This window comes from Odontesthes bonariensis, chromosome 15 (assembly GCF_027942865.1).
Source record: "Odontesthes bonariensis isolate fOdoBon6 chromosome 15, fOdoBon6.hap1, whole genome shotgun sequence".
NCBI classification, from domain to species: Eukaryota; Metazoa; Chordata; class Actinopteri; order Atheriniformes; family Atherinopsidae; genus Odontesthes; species Odontesthes bonariensis.
In genome coordinates this window covers 30,969,459-30,984,482 of record NC_134520.1, presented here as the reverse complement: position 1 = coordinate 30,984,482, position 15,024 = coordinate 30,969,459, and the positions used below count along the sequence as shown (strand labels likewise).

The 15,024-nt window shown below is 39.9% G+C and overlaps 1 protein-coding gene across 1 annotated transcript; it reads left to right on the top strand.

Moving 5' to 3' along the window:
• The first annotated feature begins 1,035 nt into the window (after positions 1 to 1,035).
• Positions 1,036 to 13,895, top strand: LOC142400772 (regulator of G-protein signaling 8-like). Its single transcript, XM_075485975.1, has 4 exons — positions 1,036 to 1,114; positions 7,306 to 7,367; positions 10,036 to 10,202; positions 10,500 to 13,895. Coding segments are annotated over exons 1-4 (405 nt in total). The 5' UTR covers positions 1,036 to 1,112; the 3' UTR covers positions 10,674 to 13,895.
• The last annotated feature ends 1,129 nt before the right edge of the window (positions 13,896 to 15,024 follow it).

Here is a 15,024-nt window from a genome sequence, read left to right as displayed (position 1 = left end):
TACTTACTGTGAAGCAACAGTGATGGCCATCACGTCACTTTACAGCTCCTTACCAGTTCTCAAAATTAAGCATTTACAGCCTCAGATAAACAACAGCACGTTAGGAATTAGGCTAGGCGTCCACTATTCCGGCACGTCAACGTAACTCGCCGGATTGGATGCCTAGTTGTCGCCGTGTTGCTACTACAGTGGGTGTGTGGGGCGTGTAGAATGGCTCCGGGGGAAAGTAAATAACTTGTGATTTTAACCAACCGAAGTTTCTCCCTCTAAAAATTGGAGTTTTGGAGGGAAATTAATGTGTATAAATCGTCAGCAATGGAACATTATTTCGTATTTCACCATGGCTGTGGATCTGCGAGCGAGGAGAGCTGCTGTGCTGCTGCTGCTGCTGCGACACGGGAGAACACATGATCTACTGTCATTGGATAACGCACTCCGTGTGCCGTGGCAAATTTGCATAAAGTTTGGCCGAGCCCAACTTTTTGACGTGCCGCAGGTCCGCCGCTCGCCGTGCCGGAATCCCAGCATGCTTTGCGAGCACGGCGACAACGATCGGCCGGATTTCATTGAAAATGAATAGAATGCGTTGGATACGGCTTGACGTGCCGGAATAGTGGACGCCTACCGTTACACTGTCATTATTTGTTCAACAAAATCTAAAATTAAAAAAAAGAAACAATGTGTGAATTAGTATACAATGTTGTAGTCAGTCTGTGACAAACTTGCTGGTGTACTTATGGTTATTGACTTGTTACATGACTTATTGTTTGACTCTAGAATATTTCGCTGTAGGAGTTCATTGTTGACTCAAGGTGCTCATATACTTTGCCTCCCCCCTCCTACGATACCATGGTATGAAGTGTTTGTCCTAATGTTATGAAATTTGCTCCACAGCTTGTGGTAAGACTGCAAGCTTAAGACTTAAAGAACTTGAGGTTAAAAAGTGCAACCTGACATTTCTGTAAACACTGGGCACACCTGTACTGCAACTCAACATGCATAGGCTTGTACCTGCAGGGCAAGTCAGGGAGGGAAACAGAAATCTGGGAAGCTATTGAACACACAATTCCACAACAACCAAGCCTACTTCTGTCTTCTCAGCAAAAGAACACATGTAAGTATGAGCTCCAAATTTGATATAGACAGCATAACTGTCAATATGCTAGTCACCTGTCACAGAGCATTATGGAACTGTCGGACTTTATGAATGTTTTGCCAACCCTCCAGACAGCTTTGTTTTTTGGTAATGACTGACATTCTCTGATCTCACTCAGCCAGTAACAACATTGCTAAAATAAAACCGAGATGTGTTTTGTGGTTGGTTCTGCCTAGTCCGTGAGTTTGTGAGCAAGTGTTTCAGATGTGATCTGTGCACGTTTTATTTCTCCCATTGTGTTTCTTTGTTTCTATGTATCCCTGCAGCTCTCTATACCTCAACATGATAAAAGAAAATGGGTGTGCTTTCTTTACTGTGATTAATACGGAAGAAAGAAGCTATCAAATTGTCATTTTTATCAGATTTATCCAAATAGTTCTTGTAAGTATAGAGCTTCCATCCGATGAACAACACTGACTGATCGATGGAAAGAAAGAAAGAAAAAGATGTGTTTGTGAAGTTCTTTGGACTAGTGTTTATAGTGTTTAAATGAAGCCTATCCCTGTCATGGCTTAGCCCAAATGCAGAACACACACACAAGACCGATATAAATAATAAATGTTTATTGCAAATAAGACTGGATGGTCGGCAACTGAAGATCCTGGAACTGGATGAGCACTGTACAAGAGAAGGAAATTAGCAGAGAGTTGTTTAAGGATACTGAAGGTGAAGTGGATGACGGCTTACTGGTGAGTGAACGAAATCCGCCAGGGAGGAGTAGTGAGGTTCTTGGAGAATCCGGAGATGGGCTGCGTTGGAGGGTGAACAGCGTTTGGTCAGATAAGCTTTCCAGAGGGTTGGCAGAAGGTTTCATGGATGGGGGTAATACTCTCAACTGAGTTCCTTGGCTTGATCCAAAAGCGAGAAGTTCTGGAAACACCTGGTGTCAAAAACAGGACAAGATATATGAGCAAGATTTGAGCATAGACTTGGTCGGAGTGGTAACAAACGTACCATACATGTGAACACTCCGACGAGGAACTGCAGACAAGGTGGTTCCTTTAAGCCTCTCCTGATGAGGGGATAACAGGTTGCACCTGTTGCTGGTGCCTCCTGAAGTCAGACACCACCTCCTGGAACAGAGCTGTAAGCAGCAGCCAAACACAACCAAGCCTCCAGAACCTGACATTACTCCCCCCTTAACGACTGCCCCCTGGCAGTCGAGATGTCGTTGGAGGAACTGAAGACCAATAATCTGAAATAAGCGTGGGATCACAGATAAATGACCGGGGCACCCAGGATCGGTCAGGATATTGCCAGCCCCGACCTCGCCGACGGGAGTCCACAATCCGTCGGACCGAATACACAGGGTGCCTCTCAAACTCCCGGGTGGGTGGAGGGTCTTCAGTCGGAGGGCACAGCGAGCTGGTCTGGACCGGTTTCAACTGGGAGACATGAAAAGTAGGATGGATGCGGAGAGAGGAAGGAAGGCGAAGGCGAACTGTGGTTGGACTGATCATGGCTACAATCTCATATGGGCCAATAAAGCGGGGTGAAAGTTTCCTGGACATAGATTTGAAAGGAATGTTCTTCGCCGAGAGCCACACCTTCTGGCCAATGGAATACTGGGGGGTGGGCAACCGTTTCCTATCAGCAAATCTCCGATTCTGGTTGGCAGTCCGTTGAAGGGTGGTGTTGGTCAGAGACTAGACATGCCTACAGCGACGGATGTGATGACGCACTGAAGTAACCAAAATGTCTCTCTCCTCAGAAGGAAACAGAGGAGGTTGGTAACCTAATGATACTTCAAAGGGAGACATACCAGTAGCAGAAGAAACATGGGCATTGTGTGCATATTCCACCCATGGTAGGAACTTGCACCAGTCAGACGGGTTGGACGAAGTGAAACACCTGAGAGTAGACTCTAGTTCTTGGTTCATCCTTTCCGTTTGGCCGTTGGACTGTGGATGGAACCCAGAAGACAAAGAAACTTTAGCATCAAGAGCATTACAGAATTGCTTCCACACCTGAGAAATGAATTGGGGGCCTCGGTCAGAAACGATGTCTCGAGGAATGCCATGGAGCCGGAAGATCTGTTTGACGAGAAGCTGTGCTGTCAGGAATGCGGATGGTAATCGTCTGAGGGGAACCAGGTGACATGATTTGGAAAAGCGATCAACGATAGTGAGGATGGTGGTCATACCTTGGGATGGAGCTAAGCCGGTGACAACCAAGCCTCCAGAACCTGACAATCCCAGCTGTATCCCAGCTGTCAATCGAACCTGGACCCTTCTTGCTGTGAAACGATGGTGCTAACCACCACACCACCCTGCAGCCCCATTTTTTTTTTATATATTCTGTATATATACTTTATTTTCAGTTTAATTCACTGTTGACAACTAAACTTAGGCATTTCTAGTGGTAGAGATGCCAATTTGTATAAGTAACAACAATACTAATCTTATAAACACATCAAGGCAAACCATCAGGTCTTTTTTCAGTAGTACCTACTCTGCTCGACTGAACTCAACTCAGATTGTAGGACTTTCTATTAGGTAGTAGCACCTGGTACCAGGTAAATTTTTAGCACCTAATTGGCTAGGGTTCCAAGCAAGCTGAATTTAACCAAAAAAATTACGTCTATAGACTGCAGGCCACTAATTGGCCTGGGAGTGACGTCACTGGATTCACTGGAGTCACGAAGAAAAATAAGAAAAAAATAGGAATTAAAAAAGAAAACTTAAATATACACATTCTGCCACAGGTGTGTAAGGGATCTATGACCAGTGTTGGTCAAGTTACTTTTAAAAAGTAATCAGTTATAGTTACTGCTCCCAAAAAGTAATTGAGTTAGTAACTCAGTTACCACATTGTAAAAGTAATTAGTTACTCAGCAAAGTAACTGTGGCGTTTATATTTTGTATAGAATTTTGTGTTCTATAACGTTGTTATGTTCTATAACATCTTTAACATCAAATATGTTTATATTAACTGATTGAATTCATTCAAGGTAAACATTCGGTATTTATTTGAACTCAATAGATTGCAGCCTGCCATATGATACATAGAAATAAATTAATAAATAAATTCTGACCCGAAAAAGGGAGTGTTGTTTGTTTTCGAGTGGCTCCGTCTCCTTCCCTCGGGCTCACGCTAGCTGCATTTGGGCTTGGGGTTGGGTTAGCTGCAGAAGCAACCAGTGCTTCATATTCGCATGGGTTGATGTGAGGTGCTTCATTAGATTTGAGTTACTTGAGGCAGACGTGGATAAAGTTTTTTCCCTGGGCATAGCGTGCATGTTACATACACATTTGTGCCTTTTATCTCCACGAGTGAGAAGTAGTGCCGGTACTTCCAGTTAGAGGACGCTACCTTTGAACTTGCCTGACTCGTCGCCGCTGTCTTGTGTGTGTTTAGCGCGAGCAGTGAGACAGCGTGAGCAGGGCATCCGCCCACACAGCCAATCATCATCGCATTTTCAACGGTGTCATCATCCCCACCCCTACTCTCTCCAGGCAGCGTGCAGCTGATGTGTAGCCGAAAGCCTACAACCAAATTGTAGTAACGCGCCACTTTATATTCTCACTAACGATAACGGCGTTGTAACGATGGGGAAAGTAATTAATTAGATTACTCCGTAACTGGAAAAGTAACGCCGTTATACTTAAACGCCGTTACTCCCAACACTGTCTATGACCCAAAACAGACTTGAGATACAAGATAAGTAAAGATGGATTTATTTACAAGGTGAAGGGATGAGAGTCCAAAGTTAGGAGTGGCCCGACTTGGGGGTTTGTATGAGTTTCCCATTTCATTATATTTGGCGAGTAGTCTTTGTTATCAAGGCAGCTGAGGGTGGTGGAACGACAGGGCTCTGGAATATTTGTCAGTACAACAAAACAAAATTAGAAAAGCACTTGACAAGGCTTGTAAGCCAAGGAAGTTTGCAGCAGCAGCAGCCTGACTGACTGACTGTGTACACAGTGCAAAGATCTGGCAAGGACTGGATGAAGCAACTAGGCATTTATGGAGAGCGAGGATAATGAGCTGCAGCTGCACCTGCCTCACACACCAGGAACTGGCTCTGCAATTAAGCACAAAAACAGGGTTAAAGGGGAAAAGAGACGAGGCTAACAGGGTGCCAGCTGATACCATGACACATCCATTGCTGTGATGTTTGTTTTCATGTTAAACCCCCATTTCTGGTAACATTTCAGTCGTTTTGTCTTTGGGTAAAATTGTGTGAAGATGAAATATGTTAAATGCATTATGTTTACTTGTTTTGTTTCGCACTCTAATTTTTCACATTGGGCCAATACCAAACACAGTCAATCAATATGTTATATCTTATGAGTCGCTGTTCATTTTACTGCATTAGTTATGGCATTTTAAATACTTTAAAGACATTTTAACCCTTTAAATTCAATTTGAACCACTTCATAGACTATAAAACAACTAGGCAAAACCACCAATACATAAAACGCTGGTTTGTGAACTGCTGTTTTGAAGCTTTCGTCGTGGTCTTTCTGGAGCCAGATGTTGCCATATTTGTACACACGGTTGAGCTTGAGTGGGGTATTAAGTTGGCATTTCATTTCAAGTCCACACTTTTTGTCAGACCTTGTGATTCTGTGGACAACATTCATTATTTTTAATACGCTTTTATATAAAGAGTGATTTTAGTGATTATTTCTAACAGATATTTTCAAATAGTTCTGGTTGCTCCCACCTAATGAACAACTGATCTGATAACTGGTATCCAATTAGAAGATAATATCAGCGAAGATGTGAGTCCCTGAATTGGGACTATGACTAAATGAGAAGGCCATCCCTATTTCAAATAAATCCACTATAAATTATTTATATCAGTTAAATTAGTTAATTTAGAGATAAAACTTTCATGATTAATTTATCTGATGTAAGTAGATACATTTGTGAATTAAATATTTCAAACAGTCCATTTTACATAAATCCTGTCTAATTGCTAATTTGGGATACCTCAAACAAAGAATGAGCTGCTGTTTCACGCTCCGCTATTTATTTATTTATTTTGTTTGAATAACCAGCAGACCAATCAGAGCAGACTTAGCCTTTCATAAGTGGAAGTAGGGGGTCTTTAAAACAGCAGGAGCAAGAACAAAGTGCACACAATCGAGGCAGTGATGTAGTGTTACCCAGAGAAGCCATTGTACTTTTTAGATTTTTAATTGCTAGGCTAGATTTTCAGCAAACGGTAAGCACCTGTGATCTAAACAGTGACAAGTAGTGTGCTCTGTGCACCGTGCACAGTGCTCAGGCATGTGTAGTTGACACAAAATGGTTCAGGCGTATTTGCACTTTGTCACTATCTTCACTGGAAAAAATCTAAATTTTACCAAGTATATTTGTCTCATTTCTAGTCAAAATATCTCATTACACTTAATATAAGACACAACTGCCTAACAAGTACCATTTCAGCCATATATAGGGACTTGTTTTAATACAATACATCTGGAATATCTTGTTAAGTGAAAAAGTCTTGAAAACATCTTGTTTTGAGTCATATTTCACATGAAACAAGCTTTTTTTTCATTTGAAGAGGTTTTTAAGCTAATTTCAAGATCACTTTTAACTAAAAAGTCCTAAATATCACATTTTATTTCAAGAAATCTTGACAAGCCAATTTTCACTAGTTCCATTGGCAGATTTTTCTGCTTATTTCAAGCAAAAACGTCTTGTATTTGTTGTTTTTTTACTTCTTTTTGGAGGGGCATTTTTTTCCAGTGTTCTGCTGCTTAAAGGTGTCAGTATGAAATCAGTGCCCTGACCACCTCATGCAATGGAGACTTCTAGCCAGTCAGAGGCAGGTCATGTCTTCACCTTCTTTAGAAAACTTACTTGCAGTGCACTGATAACTGTTTTGCACCTCAGAGGGCATTTAGAAATAGATAGAATGGAAAATAAATGGGTACACTTACTTTTTTACCCACTAAAAAGATGACACTAGGTGTGGAGGCAATAGACAGTATGACAAAAACATGTATTTTTAAATATTTAAGCATGTAAATGTGTTCTACTAGATGTGAAAAAAAAAAATTAAGAACTTGTAAGTGGGCTTAATGTGGTGCTCCTTAATTATTGATACAAGTTACAAGCTTATCATGTAAAGAACTGACTTGAGACTTGACATAATCCCTCCTTTACCAACATTTATTTACTTTTCTTTACAGGGCTCTTATTGGTGATGTAATGGCATGGGGAGAGTCATTTGATGATCTACTCGAGTGCAAAAGTAAGCTATATATAACTGTAACATATAGATCTATGCCTTCCCTTTTCTCTGTCAAATGCCGCTCTCTCCATTCTCCGTCCTCTCCTTTTACCCTGCCAATTTTTGGCAGCTTGGCCTCACATATCTTCATGATTTCCCCCCTGGGCTTTCCGGAGATCACGGAGGATATTTTCTACCTTCAAGTTCATCAAACCCATTTGGAGATATAGTTAGGGAGGACGACACTTGCAGAGATAAGAGGCGTAATCTCAGCTGCAATGTAGATAGGATGATCCCAGACGTCGCTTACTTGTGGCTGTCACCTGACTATATTCATGGCCTCTATTTAAAAATGACAGAGGGGGCAGATAAGTTATTTCTCTGTCTGTCCCTGCTTTCATTCTTCTTACATGACTTCAAGGACATGAATTCAGTTTAACTGTAATATTTCAGCCATTTTGTCTCATGAAGATAACTCATCCAGCCAATAATTCTAGTCTTGGACTTCGTTTACCTTTCAAGAAATCTAAAGAAATATGTGGCAAAAATGTTAACCCTGAAAAAAAAAGAAACTTTTGTGTATGCGGTGGTTGCATACTGATGGTATTCACATACCTGTACAACAGATGTGATTTTAAATTGTTCATTCTGTTATGATTGAAGGCTCAGAAATGGAGTGATCTGTTGAAGAAAACAAGCAGTCTTTGGATGTTTTGTGTTCTCTCAGTTACTGTCAGAGCACCAGCTGTGATTTATGTGCAGCAATTTGTGCGTATAACACTGTTGCTCTGAGTTAGCTGTTTGTTTACAGTCCCGATAGACATGGTAAGCATCTAACACTAGCGCGGGAATCTTCGCTCTGTAAATACACCCATAACAAAGGCAACGGGTGTGAGGAACAGATAACAAGAGCTATAGATGTGTGCAATTATGCGATGCTGAAGCAGTGTACATTAGGATGCAGTTTGGTTTTGAAGTTAAAGGGCCCTCCAGGCTTCCACTGCAGCACCTAGCAGATTTCTGGATCAACTCTTTGTTCACTGATTTCTTTGTGCTCACAAGCAATGTCATGACATACCGAGAATATGAATGAACAATAGCAGAATTTCTTAAAGGTTTCAGCGCTCCAAGGATTTTCCCATGAAATGCCTTTCAGATTTCTAAAAGAGGCAGTTTTGTTTCTATGCTTGTCTCTGCCGCCCAAAAAATAGATTCCTGCAGCAACCTCTCCGGAGCAGATTCAAGTCAACAAAGAAGTTTTGTGAAAAGCACAATATTGTACAAAAAGGAAGAAGAAATGGGTGGATAATGCAATATAAGTTGATGGTTCCTGTAAGACTAAAGTGAAACTTCTTACATTAGTAACTGTGACACATAAGTCTCAACTGAAAGTCCCTGCTTATATTCTAATTCAACATCTTGTGATATTTTTGATAGGAATTAATGATAAAAAGATTAATCAAAACAAAGGACACTGAATATGTACACTTGCTGGGTTTCTATTCAGTGGCAAACCAAATCTGAAGAAAACTTTTGTTTGTTGAAATTTGTTGAAAAGTCACTAAATAAACTCATCAGGCTATCTTCATAACCTGGTTTGGAATGAAAAGCATTGGTTGTATAGTGCTGTCAGCAGGTGGCGGTGTAATCCTCTTATCTGTGATAAACATAGAGTAAGTATCTGGATGGAGGGAAAACTTGAAAGAACACATAAACAAAACATGTTGCTTGGCCATCGATGAGAGAAATGCGATGTGAAGGCCTCAGAAATTCCTTATGTTGGTATGTTTTGTTTATTATTTCTTTCTTGACAGCAAGTATGGACTACTTTTGACGACTGGAGGCAAAAACAACTGATTACTTCTTTGAACAATCACGTAACGTGCACAGTGTGTCTGAACTGACTTACCTTAGATGTTTCCATCTTCCTTCAGGTGAAGTCCGTGCTTGCCGTAACAATGCCTGGTCCGCCAGTGCTTTGCTGTCGTTTCTGCTGGTCGTGTACATCCAGATTTTTGGAATCTTTTTTGCACTGCTACTGTGGCTCATTTCAGAAACAGGAAGAGCTGCAGGAAATAATATGCAGACATATCAAAGTCAATATTTGTTTGTGGCAGGTGCAAACATCAGTTTTTTCGAACATACACACTCACACAACTATTATAGTTCTTCAATTTACATGTAAATTGTGCATTTTTTATTTCATGCAGCACTTTTTAACAACACTCACATTATAATAGAGTGAGTGTTGTTAAAGGGTTTGTATTTTATAATAGATCTTTATTTATTATAAAATTTGAAAAGCTTGAATGAATTTATGTCCTAGTAAAATATTTGCAAAAATTCTGGACATATACATATTGAAAGTATAATATGTCATATTGTCCTCGTGTGAATAGAGGATAGTATAGTAACAAGTTCCATGGAGCTACAATGTTGGGTACCTCTACATGTTTGTCTGCAGTAATGCATCCTGGTATTATCAATCTGCCTACACCTTGAGAAAGTTAGGAAAACAAGTTCAAACCTGTCTGTTTTGGTTCAGTATTTTTTAAATCCGTAAAGTTACAGAGTAAAAATCCTTTACTTTGAGAGATATGCTCCTACATAACTCCTTTTTAAGTACGCTGAGCAGGTTAAACATTTAAAATGAAAAATGATTTAAAGCGTCTCTGTTTGTTCCGTGCAGCTGGCCAGCTTGTGTTTGAGGATTTCTTGAGGACAGAATACAGCGAGGAGAATCTTTTATTTTGGCTTGCCTGTGAGGACTACAAAAAAATTTCCAGTGAGACGGAAATGATGGTTGCCGCCAAAAGGATTTACTCAGAGTTTGTCCAAGTTGATGCACCGAGACAGGTATGGCTTTTGTACGGTGAGACATGAATGAAGTCAGACTTGTGTAAGTTCAAATCAACCTCAACTGCTGCCTTGCTCACTGTCTCTGTCTAGTCTCCACGCTTCACTCACATTTACCATGATAATCATTTGTGATTAAAGGCCACATTCCTATAGGCTTTGCTTAGTGTGACATACAGTATTTTTTCTTTTACTGTTTTGACATGCAGTCAACTTTCTAAAAACGTTATAATGTGAAAATATATCCAAGCAGACAGAACTCATGAGTGCAATTACAGTTCTATTTTCTGAATGCAGATAAACATTGACTGTGTGACGAGAGGAGAAATAAGAGAAAACATCTCTCAACCTGGGACAAATTGCTTCGACAGGGCACAGAGAGTGATATATGGTCTGATGGAAAACGACTCTTATCCGCGATTTCTGAAATCAGAGATCTACCAAACTCTTTTGGAACAGGCTGAAAAGTGATGAAAGCAACATGAAGAAAAAAAAAGCTTGCCAACCAACTCTTTGAAAGGCTGATTCTGCTCTTCAGAAGACTCTGTTTAAAACAAAAAGACGTGGCTGTCAGAGGAGGCTGAAGTGAAAGGAGCTGTTGGTGTGGGGACTGGCAGGGTCTAAAAGCCAAACAAGGTCTGAGTAAAGTATTAAGCTCTTTTTGAAGTCATTTTTAGTCACATAGCAAAAACATTGTATCGTTAACTTTTGAAAGGCTGGTATCTGTTTGGACAAGTATCAGGGGTGAAAGGGTTTTGTATAGATATGAATTAGTTTTGAATACAGCTCACTGACTTTGTGAAGGGCTCAATTTTACATTGTCATGACCTGTATACGACCTCAGAAACTGACCAAAGTATTCATATGTCAGCTGTGCAAGGGATATCTAAAGGTCAGTCTACCTTATAATTTCCTGTACAGTAAGAAACTGCATGATGCTTGTTGGTAGGGAATCTACAGATCGGTTTTTATCTTGTTGCTGTGGTGTATCTATCTGTAATTTCCTACCCATTTCATTTTGAATATGTCAGATATAAATGAATAACTGCCTCTACACAAAGTTTTTGTCAGCAAACTGCTTGACCTTTTTGCTTTTCATTCACTTATCTGAGCATCACAAGCAATTTGATGTTGTTATCTTGCTCAGCTGAGAATCAATTTTCCAAAAATATGATTCATAACATTCCCGGCTTAAAATGCATTTTCATTTTGATATTTTGTGGAAAACTGCTGTGTTGTTGTTGTTGTTGTTGTTGTTGTTGTTGTTGTTGTTGTTGTTGTTGTTTCTATGAAAGTGCTGCAGTGGCTGATTAACAATGGCTGCATGTATGGGCACGTGTAAATGCAAATTCTGCCTCTATCTGTGAAAGTGTTTTTCTTTCTCATATATGAGCACACTTAGTCCATGCAAAGAAATAAAATGTAAATATTATTGCACAGTGGGAAGATTTGAGATTTCTCTGTCTTGAATATGTTTTCAGAGCTAGATCAAGGTCGAGGCCAACGTGAGGATTTTAGCAAACACCAACCCTGTAACAAGACATGGAATATTATATTGGGACACCCTAAAACTGTCACCTTTCATTACATTTAGTCTGAAAAATGTAAAAAGGCAGCAGAAAATGTTACCTCAGCGTCTTATGTGATGGCAGCGGCTTGATGAATGAGGTTTCTGTTCACCGATGGAGTTGCGTTAAATTTGCTGGACAAATGCATTTCGACAGGTGTTTAACAGGACACCTGGTTATTGCCAACATCTGTGCCGTAATCCTTTTAGCAGTCTTCAGTTACTCTCTAAGCATCGCCATATGTGAGATGCAGCACAACAAACTAACTGAGCCTTCAACTGTAAGGAAAAGAAAATGTAAGTCGCTTGACTTCTCAGAGAATGTCTACCTCCATGTCAGCCACTTAGTCTTCTAAATTCATAGATTCTGCATCTGAAAAAAGCCATGATGATCAGCAGTCATGTAGACGCTGTTTTTTAAAAGTCAGATTCATGGTCAGAGTTGAGAATTTTAAGTAACTGCACATAGATAAAGATATGGAACCGAATATTACTACCTTGCTTCGAGCCAGCATTGCCAAAATGAATCGGACTAAAACATTTTGGGTTTAATTCTTTTGTTTAAAGTGACAAGATATCTAAACATAAAGTACACTGTGAAGTACAACCAAAAAATGTGCACAAAACTCCCCGACTGTCACCATGACACAGCTTCTAGTTTTTTTTGTTTGTTATTCTCAACCTTCTGATTGCAATTCCCTTTGTAGCTTCTCTCAGACTTTATGTTAAGTCGCTGTGCTGTAGGAATCTGTCCCAGTAAAAAGATGACAGAATGTGTGCCAGAATACATGCTATAAAGATTCTAAAGGTGAAGAAATTAAAAGATTGGCCATCACTAGTTTTCTTTTGTTGTTTCCCCTTTGGCATGCTAAAAAATGGCTTATTTTTAGCCGGGTGTCATGGAACAGAATACGAGTAACAATCCAAGTCATGTCACACTTTGTCAAAGCACATTTTTCGCTTTGTGTCTGTCTCTTTATTCTTTGTTGTCTTTCATTCAGTGTACGATATAAAACTTGGAGCATAAAGTGCAAAGACATAACACTCGTCATACTCAATGCCATAAAATCAATTCATTAGGAACAAATGAGACCCTCGCTTGCCCGTCACATTTTTGCCTACCTGCTGCAAACGTTTTTTTTTTTTCTTACTGTAAACAAAGTTTGTCTTTTACATCGATGTAATAGATATTAATGTAATTGGGAGTCCGACCCTTACTTATCCAGTCTCACAACCTCCATTATTTCTGTCCAATGTTGAGAATGCAAAACAGCTGCAAAAAAGACAGCATGAATATGTATGACTCATGTTTTTATTCCACTCATCAAAAAACTCCAGACATAAAGAGCTTTCACTGCATGACGGAGTAGATGTTGTCAACACTCAAACTATAAAGAGAAAGTGCTGAGTGAAAGTAACCATGTATGGAAAGTTGATGAACTGCAAATGTGCTGCAGTCTCGTGTTGCGCTTAATGCTGAAAAACTTTGATGAAATTGGAGGAGCAAAATATCCAGATCAAAGAACTAATGGCGTATTCTAAAGTGTGCTTTCAGATTATAGATCCATCTTTGAACACCTCTCCAAATCGCTGCAGCTCAGCTTGCCATGAAAGGAGAGTGATTTTAATAGCTGAGGTTAGACTCCAGGGCCTGCTTTCACAGTCTAAGAATAAGATTTACTATTCAAGCAAAAGCACCTGTGCAAAGGCTCACCTGTTGCACATAATTTAAGATTTAATACCACAGACGAAACTGATGAACACGTTTCTAAAATTATTTGAGAATTTTGGAGGGAGACAGAGTCACTCGAATTAAAGTCAAATGTAGAAACATTTCCTATGAGTGGAAAATCACAAAAGGCTTTTCAGCCTTACTGCTAGGGCAGAGTTTTCTCCACATTGTCTGAATAAAGATATGATGTACTATGGCAGTGATATCCTCAGTGTTTGCAAGTTTACATTGAGAAACTGCTCTGAGCAATTTGTCCAAATGGTCTTTAACAGAGTGTTGAAACTTTTTTTTTCACTTCTAAAAGGCCCAACTATTTCATTAACCTGTTGCCAAGTCTGCTGTTGTTCCATGCTATTTGTTTAAATGTGCTGCTGCCATCAACCGCAAATAAATAAATGAAAGAAGAATATTTGTTTCAGTATTTTATATGTAGGTTTTGTACTATTTTTAAAGAAAGGAGAGTGTAATTGATCAATCCATGTTGCATCCATGAAATCTTTCTTACACCCGTGTGTGCACCTTCGGAGGGTGGTCATTTTGTGCAGGCAGTTATGCAATGTCTTCTTCTATCCCATCTAATTGGTCTAGAATTATCTGATTGTATTTTTGGCCCTGTTGGAATTTACCATGAGAGTTAATACCCAAGAGAGATTATATGGTATAGTTTTAGGAAAACAACATGAAAAGGAAAGATGACAAGGGATGTCAAGTTTGTAAAAATGAGTGCAGAGGGGAATCAGAAATAGAGATCAGAGAACCATGGGAGTTGGAAAGGACAGAAAGTGGGTGTGTAAAGAATTTACAAAGCCTAAACATTTGTGGAAAGGTTATAAAGAAGAGGTGAGGGATGGAGACAAGGAAGCAGGAGCAAACTGAAGGAAAAAACATGGCAGGGGAAAGACTGATGGAGGGATGGTGTGGAGAAGGAGGGCCGAGAAGCAGCTAAACACCTACATGTTGACAATGTGAGCAGCAGAAGCAGAAATAATACCCCAGGACTTTGGGCTTGGGAATATGTGCTCGGTGGGGTTCGCAGTGAGTGGGAGATAAGCCAACCAAGTCCACAAACTGCTCTTTCTTCCCAGCTGGGGAGGAGGAAACTTTACACTCTCTCACCCATGAAGAATCCTAAAGATTAACTCCTCCTGTGACAGGCTTTCAGTGCTTTAAAACTCCTATATTTAAAAAAAATATAGACGAAGGGAAGGATTTTTTTTTCTACTATCCTGTTAGAATCTAAGAACCAACAGCATTTCTCTTGCGGCTTCCTTCAAGATAGTGTGCTGCGACTGGGTTTGTGTGCAAAGCAAGGAACTGTGAATGTTCCAGAAAGGCTGTGTAGTTCTTGGCCTTTCTGTAACTTTCACAGTAAAGATTTTATATTATCAGCAATTAAATCAAGGATTGTTACCGACTATACGGGAAGAAGCATACCAATTTTCATATAGCAATAGCATGCCTCCTGGGGCCACAAAGTAAACCAGAGTCATCATTAGAAAAGGTAAAATGAGGTAAAAAACTGC

What these genes read in the sequence shown, in the direction of transcription:
- LOC142400772 (XM_075485975.1), top strand. An exon ending in TGATCTACTCGAGTGCAAAA is followed by an intron (nt 7,368 to 10,035) that starts GTAAGCTATATA and finishes TGTTCCGTGCAG; the next exon opens with CTGGCCAGCTTGTGTTTGAG. An exon ending in AAGTTGATGCACCGAGACAG is followed by an intron (nt 10,203 to 10,499) that starts GTATGGCTTTTG and finishes TTCTGAATGCAG; the next exon opens with ATAAACATTGACTGTGTGAC.